The following is a 26,337-nucleotide window of genomic DNA, read 5'->3' on the forward strand; positions in this document are numbered from 1 at the left end:
TGGAGGAGATGCATTCCAGACCTTGTTTGATTTTTAGCCAATGCTGATTTTTTCAATATGCTACAAATTCCACAACAAATTTTTCATCTGCCAAAAAGAAATCTTCCAAAATCAACCGTGTCACCTCCACATCTGCATTTGAGGTAGTTTGCATTCGATTGCTCACACATATCACCGATAACTGTGGCTGCTAAAGCCCTCTTCATCTCCGTAAGCTGCCTAATTAGGATGTAGTAAATTTTTAGTATGGTAGCAACGGAGTTAAGAAGCTCCATTTTGGCATGCTTGTGGTAAATGACTTGTGAATCGTGGTGGTTGCATATAAACCAGTGTTTTACGAAACGGCCGAACCGAAACGGAAACGGCCGTTTCAATCCGTTTCATTGCAAATTTTTTTGACCCGGCCCATGACCCGGTTCGGCTGGCCGAGTCAGCTATGACTCGGCCGAGTCAGCCAATGACTCGGCCGAGTCATAGCTGACTTGGTCAACCCGGCCGGGTCCGAGTCCGAGTCAACTATAAACGGTATTGTGTTTAGCTGAGGAAATGCCAGTTGAGGTGGGGATCATCCTCTATTCTCAATCCATTTTAGTGCTTGAAAAACATGGAGGTTGTATAGCTTTATTGTCGTTGCTTAAAGCCTTTCCAGAGATATATATAAACTTTAAACTTTAAAGTCTTAGCTTCATTGGATGAAATTAAAGATTTGATACATTTCTCGCAACTCAGAGAGAGCACAAATAGAGGTAATGCTGAGAATGGAGGCCCCATGAACATTCTGTCATAGTAATGAGTTCCTGGAGCCTTAAATTACATAAGGTTGACCCATAATTATGGCTAGTACTGGGAGGTAACATATGCCAGCAAATCCATTGATAGCCTAAATGCTGACTCGCTGAGACAAAAGCAGCTTGTCTGTTAAATACACTCATTCTTTGAACATGCTAAGAGATGCTTCAGATTAACATATGGTACAAGGGAAATAGTGTATACAAGTAAAGAATGGATGCATTTTAAAATTATGAACCATCAAATTCATTTGATTGGATGTTTCTTGATAGTGTACTTTATAAAGTTCATTGAAACAGAATTCCTGCCTTTCATTCAATTTTCATGAACTAGAGACACCATTTAGTTGATGAATATTCCTTCATGGTAGTGTGGTTGATCAGTTGTTTTTGAAAGCTTCCACAAAAGGAGATTGGAATTTGACTTCCTGGTTAGCAGAAGCCCAAGCATTAATGAGACTGAAACTTCTCTTCCTTCCTTACAACTGAAGTTGCTGTACTACTTTCTAGGGTCATCTAACTAGTCAGATAACAGTAAATTTATTGATTTTAGTTATACATAGAGAAATGATGCTTATTTAATGTATTTTTATAAAAATTATAGAAATTAATGTATTTTTTAATGTATTTTTTAGAGAAATTATGTTTTTTTATAAAAAAAATAAATATTTAATGTATTTTTTACAACGACCGAGTCATTGAAATCGAGCCGGCCGAGTCATTACCGAGTCGGAGTCGATCCTCGGCCGAGTCCGAGTCCGAGTTGTAAAACATTGATATAAACATCTGAAATTTGTGGCCATTTTCACTTAGCACCCAAATCCACTCAAGTTTCCCTATGACTTTTAATGCATTATTCAAAGAATGCACTGCTCATGGTGTCCAAATAATATCCCTGGGGTACATCAAGAATTCACAAATGAAAAAAAGAAAACAGACTTATGAATAAAAAAACAGAATTGTGATATATCATATTATCATTGATGAAAAAATTCATTTTTTTTCTTGGTAAATTGATTATATTGCCTTCAAAATCACATTACATGGATAAGCACAAGTTTGACAGCCATAACAGTGCTGACCTTACTCTGCCATACAGGAAACCAGAGATAAAGGCCGGTAAAAGATAAGTAATATTAAACAGACCAATAACAGCAACAAAACAAAAATAAACACTGGGCAAAATGGACTAATATGAACCACATCATAACTTTCAGATCAATCTGAAGAAGACCTTGGAGCTGGATCTTCTGCTTTGGTACCAGGAGGGAGTGGAAATGCATCCAGCAATAGAGTCAAGCAGAGAATGGAAATAACTCACAGCAATGTGTCAAGCAGAAGAGTGGAAATAACAGTTAGCTGTAAGAGGAGTCAAATTGAGTTCAGACCTCTGTAACAGGAGAGAATTACCAAAGCTGTCTTGTGGCCTGACAGGTGCGTTGAAAACCCAGAACAAGGAGTCTAGGACCAACATCGCTCTTTTCTCCCAGCGAAAGTATGGACTCCACCACAACGATGCAGGACAGAGCATAGCCAGCAATAGTGTTGGAAAGACAGCCAGAAAGGATGGCAGCTTACTTCCTGCCTCAGACCCAAGCTAATCCATACAATGAATTTCCCAACTATCCACCAAAACCTGGCTGTTGCAGGCTGCCAGCAATGGAAATATACCCATTGAACTTCGAGTGCGCTTGCAAACCAGACGATACTCCCTCCCGAATGCAAGTCTCTAGAATGTCCTCCATTAAACTGTCAACCAAATGAATGCACTTGCGCGAGTTCATGGGGGCAGCCTTCCATGCCACCCCCTCCTTAAATGTACGGGAGGTCAGTAGGGCAGTGGGTGCCCCCCCTTCCCTCCCCGATCCCACTTCCTTGGTGTCTTTCCACCCCTATCGGGGTAATAATCAGAATTGAAATTAATATAAAAATGCAATTTTTCAATTTAGAATAGAGATAGTGGACGCTTATCACTAATCCGTACTACTGCTGATCTTTAAACGAGGGCTGCTTCAGTGACAATCTGGGTGACATTGGATGGCATGACCTCTTCAATGGTATCAAATATAATTGGTCTTTCAAGAACAAATTGTTCAATCTATGAACTGAAACAATCAATGACCTTTTGATAATTGTGGATTATGAAAAAGACGATTATGCTTATCAATAGATGATTCGGACAACCTGTCCAACCATCCATCATGATGGAGCATCCTTCTAGATTGAAGATGCATTCGATGGCAACATCGTCCTTTCAATGCGTGCTTTCTCCTTGCCCACCAGCATAGTTTGGAGCTTGTCATAACTAGGTGCTTTATACCTTGAAGGTCCATCATAATGGCATAGACCATTTGCTCAAAATAGGTTGAGCAAGCTGCATTAAAAGGATGCCACATGCAAGCAAAAGTCTTGCTATTGCATGATCAACACCTTCCCCGCCTCCCCACCCCCCCTTCACATCAAACATGTAATGATGGCCATCCATTTTAGGTTTTTGTTGTGCTGAAGTTGGATTGATTTTTGATGCTTTTGACTACACATGCTGATCACCAAAACCATCTTCATCATCTGTTGGGATTTCTTTCGCATTGGATTCATCATTTTTTCTAGTAAGTGGCGAGGAGTTTGACTTGCTTTTTCAGCCCATTGCTACTCCCCTTATGTGGTAGGGCGTCTAGTAGGATTCTTGGGTTCTCCAGGACAAGGTTCAACAACCTTTATTGGAATATTCATAAAGTGTGCTTTAACCAAGTATTAGCTACCTTTCCATTCCAAATGAGAAAGCTTGCATTTGATGAATGCTTCCCCCCCAAACCCTTGGGTAGTTTTGTCCTCTCGACATATTTCCATTGTGGATATTGAGGATTTGATGAGCTGTAATGTTCCTTATTGATTAATCGCCCAAGGAAGGATGAAGTAGCTTATCCAACCCTTAGGCTATAGTCAATGATAAAGGGGGAACCCATTATCCAATGTTTTGGGGCAACATTGCATAAATTTGGGGTAACTGGGGCAAAAATTGTGAAGGAAGCTAGAATTGGGGGTTAAACTTGTAAGCCCTCACATTAAAATAAGGAGAAGAGACCCCATAAGGAATCTATATAGTATAGATAAGAGAGAGGAGAAATCACTTTCTCATCATTGTTTGATTGGATATTTTTCTTTTTGAGCTGAGGCTCTGAGGGTTTTAAGACCCCTTCTTTTGAACAGTTTCAGTGGTGATGACCCCACCATAGCTAATCCTCTCTATATTTCTCTATTTACTTTGTTAAAACATAATATTTGGAGACATTTCTGATTCGTTTTGGCAAGCAAGGAGTGAAGTTTTGGTGGTTTGTTTGGTCATCAAAATCTGACTGAGCAGATCCATAGGCAACAAAGACTCTGTGGGTTTTCTGTGGTTTTGGTCACCTAGAACCTGGCTGAGAGGAATCAAGGTAGTGAGGGTCATATCTGGGACACTGAGGCTTGATTGAGGCCATTCTAGGATAAGAGAGGTCCTAATTCCATCAAGAGGAAGGTTCGCTTGAGGTTTAGGGATTCGGCCTGAAGCAAACTAGGGCACAAAACCCTCTTTTCGGTGATCTATGCATTCCTATGGTAAACAACTGCTGGAATAGATGCCCAGGGCATGTGGCCCATCTGAACCAGGTTATGAAGGAGTAAATTTTGGCAGCGATCTCTCTTGGGGATCTGATCTGTGGAAACAATTCTCTGTTCCTTTTCTTCTGTGATAAAAGGGCCAAATTTGATACTCTGACAGCAGGAATCTAACTAGAGATCGCAAGTCTCATTCGTGGGAGTTGGTGGCTCTGTTTGCAGTCACATTCAAGGCTGTAGACAGTGAAATAGCCCTGATCAAAACAGGCAACAAGGAAGCTAAGTCAAGCAGGCACATAAAACAGTAGTAGAAGGAAGTTGTAAGCTGGGAGTTGTTAACTAGTACCTGTAGATACCCGTGAAAGGAATATTATTGTTCTTAATTCTGGGCATTGTAACAATTTTAAAAAGTGAATTTTGGAAGTTGTAAATCATTGTGTATAGTTGGAATTGCTAAAACAACCGGTTACTTGTTTATTATTATGAACGCCCTGTTTTGTGTTTAATTGAGTCAGGGGGTATTATGATATTGGTGCATTATTCTCTTATGCTCTTAAAACCTAAGTCACCTGACACAAGGATTCAAAATACGTAGGCACAAAAATATGACTATCCGACACGTGACACGTGTTGAATTTTCAAGTGCGATAGATACAAGCACAATATTTCTGAATATGGATCTTCTTTTAACAATTCCAGTTTATCATTAAGCAATTACATTTCAGAAATTCAACCATAAACCAAAAGGGCAGTTGATATCACAATGCAAAGAGAGAACACAATATTTACCCTGGGAAAACCCACTTGGGGGAAAAACCCCACAACCTTTTCCTTAAAGAAATTCTCGAGTTCAACAAGAGATACATCTAATGCAGCATAAACTATGAGATCAACAACTACAAGCTATGGTCAAACCTGGTCTCCAACCTCAAGTCAAGTCAGATCAAGTCAAACTTCTGCTCTTCAAGAATTCGGCCTTCTCAAATCTGCCCAGATTTTCAGCCTGCCCAAAATTTCGTCTTGCCCAGAATATGCTGCTGAAAAGTTGCCTAGAATTTTGCCTGCCCAGAAAATCGATCTATCCAGAAAACTGCCCAGAAGAAGTCACATGTGTGAAAATTGAGAGAGAGAGAGAGGGAGAGAGATCTTCGTCCTTCTTCCTCTTGACCTTCACTTGGATGCCCAGAACTTGTCTTCTTGTGATGAGATTGAATGGTGCTCTTCTGGAGGTCAAATGCCTTTATATAGATGTTCTGCCTTCACGAATGGGTGTGTCTCTTCTTTTGGTAATTTGGCCAGTCGCAACCAACTCCTTCTGTTGGTTTTGGTGGCATATCAACTCCAGCTTTTGGGCAGAGCACCTTTGGGCAACCCACTAAGCAGATTATAATGGTTACTACACCACAACCTTTAACAAATCCATTTGGTACTCTTCTGGGCAATGCCTCAGATATCTATTGGTCGAAGTGGGGGAGCTTCTCCTTCCATTCGATATGGAATATCTAGTTTGTCTGTTGATGCAAAACCTGTTCAAGTGAGGACAACATCTTTGTCAACTCCAAGGCACGGCAATCCTAAGAAGAATAGTCTTTTGGGATGAACATGGCATCTGCCTTGGGAATTGGAAATTCTTGTGATGAAAGTTGGAAGTTTCATTAAGTACAGGAGGAAATGAATGATAGGTCTGTGAAGGCTTCAGATCAGAAACACGATAATACTGAAAAACATGTAGATCTGCCCGAACAAAGAACTGAAATGGAATGCCATCCATCAGAATCGCATCTTTCTTTTAGTTCCACTGAGTGTTGTACTCTTGAATTTAAGATTTATCACCATCTAGAGGGCCAGCCAATAAATAATAGGGTTCAAGAGTCTTTTAAGCAGACTAGTGAGAACTTAAATGGATGTGGCATTGAGGATGTTAATGTTGGCATCAGCCTCCTAGCATCTATCACTGCAGATGAAAACATGAGGCTTGAAGCAGATGTGGCTTTAGCAACATTGGAGAAAAAGAACTCTAAAAGCGCTGAAATTAGACACTGGGATATGAAGACAAGTTGATTGATAGATTCTAAAAGTTTGCCAATAAGTGATATTACTGAAAACCCAGGGAGAATGGAAGTAGTTCCAGATCTAGATGCCAAGGGTGTACTGGAAAATTCGGAATATGTCAGACCTAGCTCTGATGGAGTGCCCGATTTGGAAATGGCTGCAGCAACGAGTTCTGTTCCCGGTCAATCAAATGAAAGCATGAGATAAAGTGAAGGACACTGTTTGGAACGCAAACTGTGTAGGAGGAACATGACGGAAATTCTGGCCTGCCTTTGAATGATAAAAAATCTAGTGAATCACTGAATACAGTGCTTACATCCTCGGCTCCAGGCAAATCCTTAGATGAAAACAGAAACAGTGAAAATAATGGTTCACCAGACTTCTCTAGATATTGCAGTACTCTTCGACAGATTGGATTGGAAGACAAGAAAAATCCATCCAACCTGTCCATATAGTCCAAGAGCGATGCTGCTACTTCAGTGAAATTTCTTCCTCCATTGATGAAAGGTGTGGAAATCCAGAAGGTGAGGAAAGGTGAAATGAATAATGACATTGCAAGGGAGTTTGTGTACAGGTTTCCAGGTGAAGATGCACTTGAGGTTGGTATGCAGGTTGTAGAAGAAGAGGAAGAAGTGATGTCATTTTCTGTTGGTGACTCTGCAAAATTTCTCTATGGAACAGAAAGGGATATATACAAGGCTGAAATCTAACAAGAAGGAAACTTTTCTACACTGAAGCTATGGAAGTTAATAAATCTAAATGCAATAATGAACTCTTTGAAGACGATCAAAGGGGGGATCTTGCCCTTGAAGGAAGCAAGCATCATGGACTTGAAATGACCCCAGAATCCAGATATCAAGGGCAACGCTAACCATTCTGGAAAGATTTATATTGGCTTCTATAAGGTTGAAGATTTATGGTTGGAAAAAGGGAAGTCAGTATATGGGGCATTTGAGTACAGGTTAGAGAGATTAATGGGCCAGCCGAAGCTAGCATCTGATATACTGAGTTCTGCTGTCAATTGGAAGCCCCACCTATCTCTTCGGCAAGGTCTCATTAATCCGAATATTTCTTCAAATAGGGAGAACTTACCTGCCTATCTTGTGAATAATGTTGGACAGAGATTAAGGCTAAAAGAAATTGATAAGAAATATACTAGATACAAAATCGGATTGAGCATGAGAGTATGCTTTTACAGGCAGAAAAACAGTTGCTGCCCGATATGAAAGAGACGTTTGGCCACATTGATAAAATTCAAGAATGTAGTAAATCTTTAGATCAATGGTTGGATTCCCTGAAAAGGCAGATCTTTCAAACAGAAAGGAATGTTCAGGCCATTAAGAAAGAAATTGGTACATTGATGATTGAACTTTGGTTTAAGACAATTGCAGGATCAATGGAATGATCATCTGAATCTGGAGACAACAGGGATCCTTCAAGAAGGGTCTATTGATAGGCAGCAACAAAACTTCATGGCTGGGAGGAAAGAAAGGTGCCAAAGTTTGAAGGAAAGATTCATCTAAGCAATGAAGTTGATGCTGAAAAGGATAAAATGTATTTGAATGTCAAGGATTTTTTTTATTGTCATAGGGGTAGGGATGAAGTGTGCTTATACATAGATCCAGAGAAAATGTACTATAGGAAACCTGAAGAAGGATGTACTGATAAGCATAGGGAAAAATATGGTTATGAAGGTTCCAACATCAGCATCACCCCAAACTTCAATGTTGGTCACTTGATCAATTCAAGGCATTCATGGGCAGTTTCTGCGTGGCAAATATTCGCAATGGTGACAAAATTGAAAAAAAAACAAGGGTCTGTTGCATCACTTGTTTCAAATGGGGCAGGTTGTTTGGAAGTGACTAGAAGGAAGGATACAAGACAAGTGAGCAGTCTTCCTTTTCAAAAGCAGGGGGACAAATTTTGCAGCACGCGAACTTGCAATTGCTTGAGGACAAGCAATGTTGGGAAGGGGGAACTGTAATGTTTTCTATTGATTAATTGCCGAAGGGAGGACAAAGTAGCCTATCCATCTCCGTAGGCTATAGTCAATGATGAAGGGAAAAACCCATAATCCAATGTTTTGGGGCAACTTTGGGTTAATTTGGGTAAGTGGGGCAGAACTTGTGAAGGAAGCTAGAATTAGGGGCTAAACTTGTAAGCCCTCACATTAAAATAAGGAGAAGAGACCCCATAAAGAATCTATAAATAAGAGAGAGGAGAAATCACTTTCTCATCATTTATTGGATTGGATATTTTTGTTTTTGAGCTAAGGCTCTCAGCGTTTTAAGACCCCTTCTTTTGATTAGTTTTGGTGGTGATGATCCCACCCTAGCTAATCCTCTTTTTATTTCTCTATTGACTCTGTTACAGCATAATATTTGGAGACATCTCTGATTTGGTTTTGGCAAGCAAGGAGTGAGTTTTTGGTGGTTTGTTTGGTCATCAAAATCTGAGTAGATCCGAAGGCAGCAAAGACTCTGTGGGTTTTCTGTGGTTTTGGTCACCGAAACTTGGGGTGATTATAGTGTGTTATATCATATATGCATCTTTTCTATCCCAAATTACATAAGAAAATTGTCCTCTTAGAAAGTTTGCTTGACTCTGTAAGCCCTAGGGTTTACTTGACACTAATCTATCCCTTCAACTACCATTTAAAAACCCAAAAGTATCTATTTTACTTGTCTTATGAAATCTGATATAAAATTCTGAATATCATAAATTAGATTTTAATTCAAGTCTAAATACTTTTTCATATCTTAATCTTTCATTAGACTTGATTTTATTTAAAATTTTAATCACAATTTTGGAAATTTGTTAAAGGTTTATTTATAAAATAAAAAATGTGGTTAGGCCTAAATTTCTTTTCACTTTTACATTATTTACTTGGGTTACTTATACATTAAGTAAGTCTGGAGATAAAACATCTGCATTGCAAATCAGATTTGCCGGTTACTTATTGATCCTTTATTTTATATTGTTTAAATATGTTTAACAAGTGGTTTTCACCACTTGTATAAATTGCGAAATTTCCTTAAAAAATATCACAAATCAGATTTGATTTATAGATCCCAGTGCTTATGAAATATCTTATATTTAATTGGATCTAGTTGATGTATGCTTCAGTTTCATAATGCTGGAATTTACTTGTATGAAGCATATCACATCATAATGTCTTCTAAATGTTAATTTGTTTTCACTTTGCAAAGTTACGTTGTTAATTGGGTTTCATTCATTACTGATATTTTTGAAGTGCAAATCTGTGCAGCGTAATTTTATTATAAATAAGATTTACATCCTAAGTCTAAGGTTCTCATTGATATATATTTATAGACTTAATTATTTTAATCATTCACATCTAAGGATACCCCCCCTGGCCTTGAGAGAGCTGACTAAAATTGATTGTAGAATTGTACTGAGGTGACAGTGGTGCTTCTCCTAGGTTTACCTCAAGGTTGCATCCTGGATTAGGGATTTTTCCATGTAGATGCAAGTTAAAGAGGTCATAGAGGGCACACTTGTTTCATACAAATATGTAGTTTTACATAAAATTTTGTAGAGTGGGTCAGTTGGCACTTGTGGCTGCATAGAAATATGTGGTGCTGTATAAAACTATTTGGAATGGTTGAGTTGGCACTTGCAGGCATGTGCCTATGTAGTTGGCACATGTAGAGAGCTCTGCCTGTGGACCTCTAACCTAGTGTAGGGTTGGGGTCTTGTTTCTTACCTTATTTGTAACTCACTCCTCTTACTCTATGAAAGGAAAGTAGAGCACTTCACTTCCTCATATTATTAGTTCTCTTAATCAGAGCAAGAGAATGCTAAGTAGAAGAGGTTGTAATAGCTAGGGTTTTCTATTTGCTAGTTTTGATTGGGTGAATAATGGAGTTGTGAGAGCTTGTTGATTTGAGTTTTGCATTTGTAACTCGGCAGAAGTCGATTTGTTGTAATGTAATCTTTTATCTGTAATAGAAATATAGTGTTTGCTGTCTGAAATTTGACTTGTACATTTGTTTTTATAGATCTGTTTGAGTGTTTCAGTTGCTGATTTATTATTCTGATGCAATGCACAACTAAGCTGAAGCTGAGCTAATTTAACATGCTCTAATTTGTATGCTGTGTTGGTGCTGAGCAATTGCATTTTTCAGATCTGATATTTGTATTAGATATAGCCCTAGAAAATGTTGAAATGATCTATCTATTTGACTTGCAATGTCTACACTCTTGAATGTTGCCCTAGCAATTTTGTTGATTACAGATTTGAGGTTCTGATGGGTTTATGAAAAAAATCAGATTCAACATTAGTGCTGGAACTTCTATGGTGCTTTGCCATGACGTTATGGGGCAAAATTTTTAGCACAACATATGTTGGCCATATCTCCCATATATATGGCTAGATACCACCGTAATTGTATTTTAAGTTAACAAAGGCCACATTCAACAATATATGCTAGCTTCACTTTCAAGTCAATAGAACCCTTAGTGGCTCATATCTAAATCACCCAATATTGGTGCTTGGTGGGTGGCATGGGGTGCTACTGCCTTCATTGTTGGATGATGACCCCATTGACATCCTTCCACAATCATTGAGCCTATTTCAAAAGGGCATATTGTTGTGAACCCCTTGTGGTAGGTGAGCCTATAGTCCATTTGAATGATCCCAACATGTAACCAACATGATGCACCCATGAGTCTGAATGCAGGCATGAAGGAAGTAGGAGGATGCATTTCTTGAAGGAAATCATACCAGCATTTATACAAGTTCAAGTTGTGGAGAGCACCATAAATTCAGGTTGATCATCTATTATATCTGCTTGAGCATCCAGCATTCTATTTACAGGCACACAGCCACTTATAGAAACTTCAGACAAAAGGACCTTTCCAGCACAAGTGGCAATCAGATGTCTTATTGAAAGGTTTGTCAAGGCACTGAATGAAGTACATGCTCTTGATTATACCAAACTACCTATTGAAAATAAGAGCTTGCAAATGGATTCCATCTCTATGGTGGTAAAACTTAGTGATGAAGACAGCCTTCAGCATAGACTTTTACAAGGATGAAATAAAAAAATGTGTAGTCTAGATTTAATGAGGAAAATTGCCTAAATGAAAGATGGTTGAAGACTCACAAACAAAAAGATGTACTATGTCAGATTTCTGTCAACTGAAGCAAACCTTGAAGTATCTTTCTCAAAGGGTGGTCTTGAATTTCCATGGCATGAGGGCCTAGACATGTTTTTTAGTATTGTGGACCTTACTTTTTTGTCATTATTATGGAGCCAACTTGTTTGGTCATTTTGTGGGGCTGACCTGTGCATACTTACAATAACATATGTTTATATTAGATATCATTTTTGGGATTCAACTGCGTTAAGTAAGTCATTCAAACGTATGACCATTTCCATGAGAGGTAGTCGTAACTGACTAATTTCTCATGATTTTTGAATGGTTCACTTAGCACTCATTGCATCGGGTGATGCTCACAGGGGTGAAGAAGTGGGATTGAAACTAGTGAAATGTGGAGAACGAATCACATAGCATCAATCATCACTTCCGGGGCTTGCACCCGGTAACCAGGACTTCCCAGGAGGTCACCCATCCCAGAACTCCTCTGGCTCAAGCGCGCTTAACTGTGGAGTTTTCCCCACAATCAAGCCCACTTAGCTTGCTACCCCATTTGCAAAACCTTAGCAAGTATTGTGCCTCATGAACCATTCAAGTAGAGATCCCTTGACTCTTTTTGAATTTAAGTATGGGGGATTTACGCAGTGCATTATATTAGATATCATTTTTGGGATTCAACTGCGTTAAGTAAGTCATTCAAACGTATGACCATTTCCATGAGAGGTAGTCGTAACTGACTAATTTCTCATGATTTTTGAATAGTTCACTTAGCACTCATTGCATCGGGTGATGCTCACAGGGGTGAAGAAGTGGGATTGAAACTAGTGAAATGTGGAGAACGAATCACATAGCATCAATCATCACTTCCGGGGCTTGCACCCGGTAACCAGGACTTCCCAGGAGGTCACCCATCCCAGAACTCCTCTGGCTCAAGCGCGCTTAACTGTGGAGTTTTCCCCACAATCAAGCCCACTTAGCTTGCTACCCCATTTGCAAAACCTTAGCAAGTATTGTGCCTCATGAACCATTCAAGTAGAGATCCCTTGACTCTTTTTGAATTTAAGTATGGGGGATTTACGCAGTGCATTATATTAGATATCATTTTTGGGATTCAACTGCGTTAAGTAAGTCATTCAAACGTATGACCATTTCCATGAGAGGTAGTCGTAACTGACTAATTTCTCATGATTTTTGAATAGTTCACTTAGCACTCATTGCAAATGGGGTAGCAAGCTAAGTGGGCTTGATTGTGGGGAAAACTCCACAGTTAAGCGCGCTTGAGCCAGAGGAGTTCTGGGATGGGTGACCTCCTGGGAAGTCCTGGTTACCGGGTGCAAGCCCCGGAAGTGATGATTGATGCTATGTGATTCGTTCTCCACATTTCACTAGTTTCAATCCCACTTCTTCACCCCTGTGAGCATCACCCGATGCAATGAGTGCTAAGTGAACTATTCAAAAATCATGAGAAATTAGTCAGTTACGACTATCTCTCATGGAAATGGTCATACGTTTGAATGACTTACTTAACGCAGTTGAATCCCAAAAATGATATCTAATATAATGCACTGCGTAAATCCCCCATACTTAAATTCAAAAAGAGTCAAGGGATCTCTACTTGAATGGTTCATGAGGCACAATACTTGCTAAGGTTTTGCAAATGGGGTAGCAAGCTAAGTGGGCTTGATTGTGGGGAAAACTCCACAGTTAAGCGCGCTTGAGCCAGAGGAGTTCTGGGATGGGTGACCTCCTGGGAAGTCCTGGTTACCGGGTGCAAGCCCCGGAAGTGATGATTGATGCTATGTGATTCGTTCTCCACATTTCACTAGTTTCAATCCCACTTCTTCACCCCTGTGAGCATCACCCGATGCAATGAGTGCTAAGTGAACTATTCAAAAATCATGAGAAATTAGTCAGTTACGACTACCTCTCATGGAAATGGTCATACGTTTGAATGACTTACTTAACGCAGTTGAATCCCAAAAATGATATCTAATATAATGCACTGCGTAAATCCCCCATACTTAAATTCAAAAAGAGTCAAGGGATCTCTACTTGAATGGTTCATGAGGCACAATACTTGCTAAGGTTTTGCAAATGGGGTAGCAAGCTAAGTGGGCTTGATTGTGGGGAAAACTCCACAGTTAAGCGCGCTTGAGCCAGAGGAGTTCTGGGATGGGTGACCTCCTGGGAAGTCCTGGTTACCGGGTGCAAGCCCCGGAAGTGATGATTGATGCTATGTGATTCGTTCTCCACATTTCACTAGTTTCAATCCCACTTCTTCACCCCTGTGAGCATCACCCGATGCAATGAGTGCTAAGTGAACTATTCAAAAATCATGAGAAATTAGTCAGTTACGACTACCTCTCATGGAAATGGTCATACGTTTGAATGACTTACTTAACGCAGTTGAATCCCAAAAATGATATCTAATATAATGCACTGCGTAAATCCCCCATACTTAAACATATGTTTATATACACTGGTGGATGAGTACGGTGCTCTTCCTGTAGCAGATTTCTAACAGTTGGGTGCAGTGCCTATAATAGTTTTATCTCATCTCCGGTGAATTGACCTATGCATGGTGTGTTATTTCCAGCAAAGGGTGGATCATGCACTGAATGAACAGCAGATACATGCATAGTTAGGTGTGTGGAGTTGTTGCTGTTTTAGTACTCAGAATGAGGTGCAGTGTAGGAGATATCTAGGGATATGCATGTACCCAAACACAGCACTCAGCTATGAATAGCGGGATGTGGTTTCCTTGTTTGGCAAGAGGCGCAGCCCATCACTAATCAGTAACATCTGGTGAAGTAAGCATTCAACTTAACAAGCAACAGCAGCGCTATCTTTAGGATGACTTATGCAAGATGCTGCGAGTTCATGATGCCTTACAACTCGTTTTTCCAGAGCCATGCATGTGTTTTCAGTTAAATTTCAAATTCTTGTGGGGAGGAAGGTGGATCTTCTACTCATTAACAGATCTGTACATGCGTTAGCTGAACAGGCAATATTCTGAGCAGTCTAAGATGTAGTAATTCATGTGTTTTGGGGCAGCATGAAATTGTATATACACAACTCTCATCTGTGATTGATCATCATGTGATTACCTGTCAAGTGTTGCACTCTATTGTGCTTGTGTTTATATCTCTCTCTAGCTCACTTGTTCTTGGGTTCACTCTCTCTTTAAGGATGCATCCATCTTGGCTGTTTGTCTTCAAGAGTTGTGCTGCTCAAGTGCTGGTTTATGTTCCTCTTTATTATAGAATTTGGGTTTTGTGTTGGTTCTGATATATTGTTTTGCTATCTCTTGTGAATCTCAACAAATTTTCTTTTATCTAATTTCTGTTTCACAATTTTTTGTAGGATTTTACATTTTTATTTCCTTTTGTGTGTGTGCATGTGCGTAATTTTTTTATGAATTTACCAGGTAATATATCCTAGGTAAAACCTTGGGGCACTTACCCTTATTCTGAGTATATATATATATATATATATTCTTGATTTAGTTACTTTCTAGGTAATATATCCTGGGCAAAACCTTGGGGCACTTACCCTAATTCCTAGTATGGTCCCCAGGGTAATCCCTAGTTTCTTTAGAGCACAAAGCCAGGTCAACAGCAGTGCGTAAAACTGTTACAACAATACACTCATTATGAGTTCAACATGTCACTTATGGGAATAGAAACTGGGGCACAGGATAATACTCCATCACAACAACTTGGGCTAGAACGAATTGACAATTACTAATATATATATAGAGAGAGAGAGAGAGAGAGAGAGAGAGAGAGAACCCTCTTCGCTCTTGGAAACTGGGGGTAATTTCCTGCTGTGCCCAAAAGTTATCAACCCAGCTCCCCATGATCAAAACTTGGCGCAACATAGGTTTCATTTATGTCATGCTTGACAAGGTTTGTTGTTGGATGCCACTTGCACTTTTTGTTATCTGAAATTTCATATTTATTTAATTTAACTTGCATCAGGAAAAGATATTGGTTGTCAATGTCATTTAACATTCCCTGAGAAAAGAATTCCAAATTTCATTCCCGCATTATTTGAATGCTGTTTTGCTCACTCTATTTCTTCTGAGGAAGTGCTCTATTGTGAAGCCGATAAGTATTTTAACAATTTGTGCTTTGACTTTGAAATTTATAAACGTACTGTAAAGTTTTTAATTCAGGAAAATAACTCTTATGGCTATTATATTGCAGACTGCAAAGGGAGCTAAAGTTTTCAATGCTGCAATAGCAGCTACTGCAGATGGTCAACAAAATGGGAAAGAGGGTGAAGAAAAGCTGAAACTCCATACACATTCTTACTGTTGTTTAGATTATGCACAGGTAAATGTTTACAGATAATATTTGTGTTCTCAAGCAATTGGAGAAGAAATTTTCTCTATTTCTATTTTTGTTTTTGTGAAAACTGTTCAATGTGCAACTCTTCATGATTAAGATGCTCCTTGGAAACTAATTACAACGCTGCTAGTAAGAATTCTAATCTTAACTGAATTGTCTTAATCAATGCCTAATCTAATGTAATCTAAATGTTAAAATTTAAAGTTGCCAAAAATGAGCTTCAGCACTGATATTAAATGTACTTTTGTACTGTGAAAACTTTAATGTTAGTGAAATGACATGTGACCATTATATGACTATGAAGCTTAAGGTTAATGTTTGGTAGTTAAACTGCCGTAATGGATCTATGGCACTAATAATAATGTACTCAAGAGATGATGTAATTGCACGATTCTGATATGTAAGTCTCTGTATCGGCAGCTCTTCCTTGGCCAGGCTTGTATTGAACAACTGTTGCGACATTAATATAATATAGTTCATATTCTCTTCCCACTTGCATTTGTTATGAGTGAGCTTGCACTTTTAAAAATCAACAGTGTTATCAGAGACATGTTCAGAGAAGTCGAAGATGGTGATGTTGAAGAAGAATGTTTGCATTGGAATTTGCCATCAGAGCAAGGACACTAGACAATATTAAATTGAGCCAAATAAATCTATTTCAAAGGCTTTATCAAAATATATCAGAAGTAAAATGTTAACATTAGAAAAGTTTAAAACGTGTAGAGATCAAATATTATAAGTTTTGAAAAAAGCAGTGGCAAAGCCTCCTCCGTGTCGAGGCTGTTGAAATTGCACATGATGAGACCTTGTGTAATGTTTTTGGAAAAAAAACTGTGTTTCAAAGACAGCTCTTCATAGAACATGAGTTGCAACAATGGGAGAGAAGATATACATACAGATGCGGGAGAATCTGCGAGTGGTGAAATTAGCAGGAAATGGTGGTGTGCTTTCCCCAAAACTAAATGTCTTGATTTTTTTGAGGAAATGTTGTTGCTAACTTTATAGGGACAAGTAAAGACGTAAGTTTTTGGGATGATAAATGGTATAAAAACGAGTTATAAACTTCAAACATTTTGTCACGAACAAAGTTAGTATACACAGCAGAATATTCAGAATATCTAAAATATGAAAATATCCATTGTAGGACAATAATATATTCATATAGAAAATGTTTGAATACCAAAGATATGAGATTTTTACAAATGAGGGCCCGCTTATATACCTAGGCAGGTGCCCCTTCATGAACAGTCATATCCATAGAGACATGCCTCTGTAGTATACTAATCATCATTACTATCTACTTATTAATTATTTATATTCATAACATTGCCTTCCCCTTTAGAAAAGCTTTGTGTCCTCGAAGCTTATTAATAAAAAGGCTTGATCTCTTTTTCTGTCTCGAATGTCTTCTCTTCTAGGAACTGTCATCTTTGATAATATGAGACGATATGAACTTTTGAGTGTGGTACAAAATTGTCGTACTTTGAAACAATCTAACCATCCAAAATCAATATTCTATGGAACTTTACAAGTACTTGATAGCTGGGATAAATTGTTGTCGTAAGACTGGATTGTGTTGACATCAACATTTTTCGAAACATAAGTCTGTTGTTTCTGTTTTGAGTTATATAGATAAGCAGATTGATTGAGATGTCTGCTCTTGTGATTTGGATATCGATAAGGAATTCTTGTGATTTGATTTTCCCTTATCATGCGTGTGGCAATTTCATAATTTACTTCATGTATTGATGTTGTTGAGTTGGTTATAAAATCTTCACTTAGAATTTTCATTGTTTGAACTGCAACATCTAAATATGTTTTTCCTTCAACTGGTTTGTCGTCTTCTTGAATAGTGATATTGATTGGTTCAATATTCATTCCATTTTCATCAACTTGGACTATTACGTCTAAAGACTTAGATACTTTCGTGATAAGTTCTTCTAATTTGTTTTTCAATGATTTCTTAACATTTTTAAGTTTCTAATTTGAGTGAGTAGACTCAGATTATAATTTTTGAGACGTAGGGGTTCTTCATTTTATGAGTCAACTTTATTTTGAAATTCAAGGCTCTCATCTTTTAAACACTTGATTTGTTCTAATAACCTTTGATTAAGTTTCTTTAAGCGTAAAATTTTCTCTTCTTGTCCTACTAGGTGCGTCTTGAGTTCTTTCTTTGTAAGCTTAGCCTTTTTGACTTGTGTGAGTAATTTTTCATTGTGGTCTCTAAGGCACATAATTTCTTTGTCCTTTTCTATTATTTCCTTATAATGCATATCCTTAAGATCTTTATGTTTTTGCAATGATGCTTTCTTGTTTTGTTGAAGTTTGGTTATTTCGTCTTCTGAAATCTTAATATGTGAATTATCTTGATCTTCCCACTGAGTCTCTCGGTACACTGGATTACATCATCTTTTAGGAGCGGTGTTGGTTGTTCAACTTGCAAGTTGGATTCTATTTTATCCAATTGTTTATTAAAATTTATGTTTTGTCGCTCAAGTGTCTCCATTAATTGTTTTATCCTTTCATGAAACTTCATATCTTCTGAGGATTGTTTTTGTGTCTCACTTTAATGTTCAGCTAAGGTAAAAGTTATGTGACACTTGCAGCTTTTAGCATTTTGATTTCTAAATAATTCGCGACAATTAGGATATCCCTCTGTGTTGGAAATACTGAGAGGGTTTTGAATTGGTATTTTACTTACAATTAGTTAATTATAAAATTTTAGAGCATGAACAATAGAACAATAATCAACAACACATCACAAGAGTAGTACACAACAAATTTTTAGGTGGAAACCCTTTCGAGAGAAAAACCATCAAACGCTTTTCTAATATTTTTATGAGTACAAAAATATGCTTCAACTCCAATTGAAAGGGAAGCCCCAACTCCCTAGTACTCTAGAAAAACATTCAAATTTATTAGGTAGCTCCAACTCCTGAAAGGATGCTCTTACACCTTGGTTTACCAACTCCAATTGGAAGGACGCTCCAACACCTTGGTTTTATCAGCTGCAACTGATAGGATGCTCCAACACCCTGCAAACACCAACTTGCCCTAGCTACCACCCTGGAGTATTTTTAGGCTACAACCTGAAAGAGAATTCACTCTTCTACCTTGCACCACCCAACCACCCTGAATATGATAATAAAATAGAAAAAAAACTATGTCCTCCCATACTAGAGATAATGACCCACTTACAAGGATGTTCAATGAAACCCTTACTACTAAACAAAACCAGACTTCTTCAACCACCGCAAAATGATGTGACAATGAAACCCCTTGACAATGTACCTTAGATCTGCTGATGAAAACTAACCTTTGCTTGATGCTTGTCTTGTTCGCTGAAGATGAGTGACCAGTGAATATTTTTTGTAGCCCAAAATGAGATTTGAGCTCCGTGCAATTCCCTGTCTCAGTGACACAATGTTCAATACGTTGTTGGGTCCCTATAATACTAGTGATTACCCCATTACTATTGTAGTTATACCCCTTATTTATATTGTTGTGCCCCTATTACCCCCATATTGTTATTTCTGTGCCCCATAGAATCCCTCTATTGTTATTTTTGTGGCTTTATATTATTATTGTTAGGTCGGCTGGATTATATTGTGACTCCTTAGACTCCTATATATAGAAAGGAGGTTTTGTCATTTGTATCATCCAAGAATTGTTCATTTATGTAATGTAAAGGAGGTTGCCCCCTCGAAGAGGCTGAATTCTAAGGCGTGGATCTCTCTTTTCTATCTTTTTGTGAGCTGGTTTCATAACATTTGGTATCAGAGCTTTGGATTCTAGGGTTTCGCTGCTCCAAACAGGTCATCGTGGCATTTTCGCTATAACTTTTTTTTGTGACGTTTCAGAAGTCGCAAAAAAAACCCATTTGAGAAGAATTGGCGCTGAACCTTGGGTCCGAATTTCAGAGCTTTTCGCGTGATATTTTCGGAGATATGATCTGAGGAAGTTGGTCTTTTTGCAGACTCCTGAATTACATTCAAAACAGGTGACCTGGGGAAAATCGTCATAACTTTCTCTCTGAGGATCGGATTGAAATTTCGTAAAAAGGTACAGAAAGAGGACGGACTGTAGTTTCTTGTATGTGTGTTTCAGATTCAAAGGTTGAAACAGTGACTCGTGGCACGTCGTACAAGTTCGCTCTACTGAACCAGTCTAAAAGCAAGTCACTGTGGGAGATTTCACATAACTCTTCCTTGGAGAATCCAATTTGGCTCAGACTTGTGGCATTGGAAAGAGGACGCAGAAGGCTACTACAGGTAGCAATTTCAGAATTGGATGATCCGAAATTACAGAGATACATCAGATTCAATATCAGGCTTCTATAAAGTGAAAAAAGGTGTGTAGTTTTTTTTTAATTTTTGTGTAAGCTTGGTTTAACGGAATTCAAAGGGCATAGTAAAGCATTATTATCGGTAACTGATGCCCCGAGGAAAGAAAATGCAAACACCTAGTAAGGAACCTGAAAGCTCTAGCATGACTCATGAAGAAGAGGAAGAAATGCTACATGATATATCAAAATTACAAGAACAAGTGCAACAAATGTCACGCTCACAAAAGCTAACAGAAGCTAAGATAAGTGGCGTGGAATCTAAGATAAATGGCGTGGAATCTAAGATAAAGGGAATGGAAGCTAAGATGGATGGCATGGAAGCTAAGATTGACGCTAAATTTGATGGCATGGATGATAAGATGGATGAATTGAAGAAGTTGCTACAAGAAAGGGTCACTAATGGTGAAAAGGTAGTAAAGGAAACTCATGATGAGAACAAAAGAAATGTTAATCATGATTCCATAGACTCTAATGTTGGATCGAAGACTCACCATGTTCCAAAAATCGATATGAGGAAGTTTGATGGCAAGGATCCCGCCACATGGATATTACAGATGGAGCAATTCTTCGATCTCAATAATGTGCAAAACACACAAAAGGTACGTATGGCAACTTTATATTTGGAACCAAATCAGTTTGTATGGTATCAATGGCTTTGTTCTCGTAAACAATTTATCACTTGGGCAATTTTTACGGAAGAATTGATAGCACATTATGAGGATACAAAAAGCAACACTTTTTTTAGCCAATTGATAAGTCTCAAACAAAAGGGTTCAATAATGGAGCACATTGAGGAGTTCCAAAAATTGAACATAAGGGTAAAAGATATTCCAGAGGAGCATAGGATTGATGTGTTCATAGGGTCTTTAAAGGATAATATCCAACATGATGTGCGCCTTTGGGAACCTGATTCATTAGAGAAGGCATTCAGGTTAGCAAGAAAAATGGAAAGCAAAATTATGGCAACTAGGAAGCATACCACTCACAACTATAAAGACGGAAGTGTTGTTGCCCATAGTCTTCCACAACCTACAAGGTTGACACCACAACAATTGGAAGAAAAAAGAGCAAAAGGGCTTTGTTACAATTGTGATAGCAAATACACAAAAGGTCATAAGTGTGCTGAGAAGAAATTATTCTACATAGATTGTGAAGAGGAAGAAGAAAAGGAGCAAGAAAGGTCAAAAGAAGAGGATATATTCCAGGAACAAAGCCTAGATGAAGAACAAATAAATCCGACCATATCTTGTAATGCATTGGCGGGAATTACCACTCCTCAAACCATCAAGATAGAAGGACAAATCAAGAAGAAAAAGGTAATAGTGTTGATTGATTCAGGAAGCACCCACAATTTTATTCATTGTAGGGTAGCAAAAGAATTGAATTGCTTCCTATATCCAGCACCAGAGTGTCAAGTGATGATTGCAAATGGAGGAACAATAAATTGCTCTGGAAAGTGCCATAATATCAAGCTATCCATGGGAGAATATGTATTGACTAGCCCAATGCTTTCCATTCCAATGGGAGGTGCTGATGTTGTACTAGGAGTCCAATGGCTACAATCCTTGGGTACAATAGCTTTTAATTTTCAAGAACTTTTCATGAAATTTTCTGTGGAAGGAAAGGAAGTTGAATTAAGGGGTATTGCAGGGAAACCAGGAAAGATAATCAGCTCTAATGGCATGACAAAGCTTCTAAAAAAGGAGCAAAGAGGTGTAATTGCACAATTATGTTCGCTAGATGTTTCCACATTGGAATCATCTATTTCTCCAGATCTCCAAAAAGTCCTGGACAATCATTCCAAGGTATTTGAGACTCCCAAAGGTCTCCCACCTATGCGTGATCATGATCATGCTATTCATCTGATTCCAGGAAGTGTTCCTCCAAACATCAGGCCGTACAGATATCCCTATGTCCAAAAAAGTGAAATTGAACGTATGGTTGCAGAAATGCTAGAGGCTGGTATAATTCAACCGAGTCAAAGTTCTTTCTCAGCTCCAGTAGTATTGGTGCACAAGAAGGATGGATCATGGCGCATGTGTCCGGATTATAGGGAGCTCAACAAGCTCACTATTAAAGATAAGTTCCCCATTCCTGTCATTGATGAATTACTGGATGAATTGCATGGATCAATTTACTTCACCAAGTTGGATCTTCGTTCGGGATATCATCAAATCAGAATGAAGATTGAAGACATTCCAAAAACGGCATTTAGAACTCATGAGGGTCATTATGAATTTTTGGTCATGCCTTTTGGCCTTACCAATGCACCTTCAACATTTCAAGGTTTGATGAATTCAATTTTCAAACCATTCCTTAGAAAATTTGTGTTAGTATTTTTTGATGATATACTAATCTACAGCAAGTCTTGGAAGGATCATGTTGAACATGTTGACAGGGTGCTACAACTATTGGAGGAGAAACAATTATATGCAAAAAGATCCAAATGTTTCTTTGGAGTCCAGGAGGTGGAATATTTGGGTCATATTGTATCTCATGAAGGAGTTAAGGTAGACCCTAGCAAAATTAAAGCCATTAAGGAATGGAAAATCCCCACATCCATAAAGCATCTGCGAGGATTTCTTGGGTTGACAGGGTATTATCGCAAGTTTGTTAAGAATTATGGGAGAATAGCAGCACCTCTAACAACATTATTGAAGAAAGATTCATTTTCATGGACTCCGGAAGCAACAAAGGCCTTTGAACATCTTAAAGAGGCAATGTGCCAAGCACCGGTCTTAGCTACACCGGACTTCACAAAAACCTTTATTGTGGAATGTGATGCTTCAGGAAATGGAATTGGTGCTGTTCTAATGCAAGATGAAAGACCCATTGCTTTTGAAAGTCGTCCAATCAAGGGAAAGTTTTTAAGCAAAGCTATTTATGAGAAGGAAATGTTGGCAATACTCCATGCACTTAAGAAATGGCGACCCTACCTAATGGGAAGACACTTCAAGGTAAAAACGGATCATGATAGCCTTAAATACTTTTTAGAACAAAGATTATCCTCTGAAGAGCAACAAAAGTGGGTCACAAAGATGTTGGGTTATGACTTTGAAATCATCTACAAAAAAGGGAAGCAAAATGTGGTGGCAGATGCACTCTCAAGAAAGGATGAGGATGTGGAAGCATTGTTGTGTGCCATTTCTATTATCCAACCAGATTGGATAAACGAAGCAAGGGAGGAATGGAAGAATGACGAAGAAGTGTGGGCACTTATTCGAAAGCTACAACAAGATTCCAGTACTTCTGATACATTTAGCTGGAAAAATGATTCGTTATGGTACAAAGATCGCTTATACCTCTGTAAGAATTCCCAGCTAAAACAAAAGATTCTTATGGAATTGCACACTTCTCCCTTAGGAGGGCACTCAGGATTTTTAAAAACTTACCACAGGGTTAAGAAGGAATTTTTTTGGGATGGCCTTAAATCAGATATTCAAAAGTTTGTGGCGGAATGTTTGGTTTGCCAACAAAATAAAGTTGAAACAATTAAGACACCGGGTCTATTACAACCTTTATCCATTCCAAGCCAACGTTGGGAGGAGGTTTCAATGGATTTTATCACAGGTTTACCCAAGTCTGAGGGAAAGAGTGTCATCATGGTGGTAGTTGACAGACTTACCAAGTATGCACACTTTTGTGCATTATCACATCCATTTAAAGCCAGTACAGTTTCTACTGCATTTATGGAAACAGTTCAAAAGCTACATGGAAACCCAAAGATTATTGTAAGTGACAGAGATCCCATTTTCACTGGAAATTTTTGGACAGAATTATTTTCTTGTCTTGGTACTCAGTTAGCTCATAGCTCATCTTATCATCCTCAATCTGATGGGCAAACTGAGATAGTAAACAAATGTTTGGAAGGATATCTTCGTTGCTTTGTATCTGATAAACAGACACAATGGGTCAAATGGTTGCCTCTGGCTGAATGGTGGTATAACACTTCCTTCCATACAGCAACAAAAATGACCCCATTTATGGCACTTTATGGGTATCAACCACCATCCATCACATCATATTTAAGAGAAAATTCTAAGGTTCAGGCAGTGGAACATCACATCGAACATCAACAACAAGTCCTCCAACTCTTAAAGGATAACCTCGTGTTGGCACAAAATAGAATGAAACAACAGGCAGATCAACATCGCAGTGAAAGAAGTTTTGATGTAGGTGATTGGGTATTCCTACGGCTACAACCATATAAGCAAATGTCCCTAAAGCAAGCTAAGAAGGATAATAAATTATCACCAAAGTATTATGGTCCGTACAAGGTGTTGCAAAAGATTGGTACTATGGCATACAAATTGGAGCTTCCTGCAGCTTCTCGATTGCACCCAGTTTTCCATGTTTCATGTTTAAAGAAGGTTATAGGTGACAAGCTCCCAATTCAAACAATATTGCCAGAACTTGACGAGGAAGGAAAAATTATATTGGAACCGGAAGCAGTCACAGAAACAAGAACTCGACAGCTACGAAATCGATCAATTTCAGAGTATCTTATCAAGTGGAAGAACTTATCCGCTGAAGATTCCACATGGGAGGATGAGAATTTTATGCAGAAGTATCCAGAACTACTCAAGCGTTGAGGACAACACTTTTTTGAAGGAGAGGGGCATGTTGGGTCCCTATAATACTAGTGATTACCCCATTACTATTGTAGTTATACCCCTTATTTATATTGTTGTGCCCCTATTACCCCCATATTGTTATTTCTGTGCCCCATAGAATCCCTCTATTGTTATTTTTGTGGCTTTATATTATTATTGTTAGGTCGGCTGGATTATATTGTGACTCCCTAGACTCCTATATATAGAAAGGAGGTTTTGTCATTTGTATCATCCAAGAATTGTTCATTTATGTAATGTAAAGGAGGTTGCCCCCTCGAAGAGGCTGAATTCTAAGGCGTGGATCTCTCTTTTCTATCTTTTTGTGAGCTGGTTTCATAACATACGTAGTGCAATACAACTCTGTTATACTTCTCATGCCAACAAAGAGGATCCAAGCATAAATTAACTTCTTAAGATTAACTGCTCTACCATGTATACTGTGCAAGAGATGCTTCAAATGTTGCGTCATATATATTAGTCTTCTATTGATTGCACAGAGATCAGGTTGCTATATCAAATGTGCATAGGTCTGTAGCTTAAACCTTCAATAATTGAGCTAGAACTTCATCATAATAACTGCTTCTTGAATTAAGACTTTGATTGCTCATAAAAGTTTATTGTTTAGGGCTTTTGTTATCTTGATGCTGATGTTTGCAACATTGATTGAGAGTGTGGCATCTAAGTTCTTGTATAGGCAGCCTATCTTAGGTTAGCCTTGCATTATTATTATGTTTTTTTGTCAAGTTGTCTGTGATCCTCTAGGCTTGACCTGTGGCTTGAGAAACCACGACCTAAGGGCATCTAATTTGTAAAAGTCAATAGGGAATCACACCCGGCCTGGGCCACACTAGCCCTAAGCTAACTGGATTTTTTAGCATGTCTCCTCACCCTAGCATAGGCACAACCACCCTCGTGAGGTTTGATCCCGGGTCGCCTTGCTAACGAGGCCCATCTTCAACCGGTTGTGCTAGTGGGACTTGACTATTATTATTATTATTGATAGAATACACATCCCAGGGTAAACTGGTTGGTTGCAATTTTGGCTACCTAGTCCAATGGGGACATTGAGTGAGACCCAATAATATCTGTGGAGGAAAATAGTCTATGGAATTTACCCCATGACCTCTTGCTTGTAATTAAAAGCACTCAACCCTCGAGCTAACCCACTGGGCTGCTAGCATTGCATTATATGACTACTACATTACTAATAAAATATAGTTGTATCTGGGTGAATCACATGACTTTTGAGAATTATAGCTTGGACAGGAACTTCTGCACGTGTTGAATGTGAAAATGCGGCAAGTGGTTCGAGATATTTTCCATTTTTTTTGAAAAATAATTCACTTTTTGAAAAGTTATTCTATTTGCAATTCACTTTAGTAAAAAAGTGAAAGTCTTATATTTAGTAGTTGAATCTAGAATTGTACTTGACTAAGAGAAATCTTAAAAATAGATACTTCCCT

At 38.4% G+C, this 26,337-nt stretch overlaps 1 protein-coding gene across 3 annotated transcripts in view; it reads left to right on the forward strand.

Moving 5' to 3' along the window:
• The window catches only part of LOC149190052 (uncharacterized), a 206,981-nt gene that overhangs the window by 85,552 nt on the left and 95,092 nt on the right, over window positions 1-26,337 (forward strand). For all 3 annotated transcript variants that reach the window (XM_089412006.1, XM_089412008.1, XM_089412007.1), the window contains exon 6: window positions 15,773-15,901. In XM_089412006.1, coding sequence (XP_089268132.1) covers window positions 15,773-15,901 — 129 coding nt within the window. The remainder of the gene's footprint in view (window positions 1-15,772; window positions 15,902-26,337) is intronic.

This window comes from Pinus tabuliformis, chromosome 3_1 (assembly GCF_031772625.1).
Source record: "Pinus tabuliformis cultivar Carrire ecotype Pingquan chromosome 3_1, CPIR1, whole genome shotgun sequence".
In the NCBI taxonomy this organism is placed as follows: Eukaryota; Viridiplantae; Streptophyta; class Pinopsida; order Pinales; family Pinaceae; genus Pinus; species Pinus tabuliformis.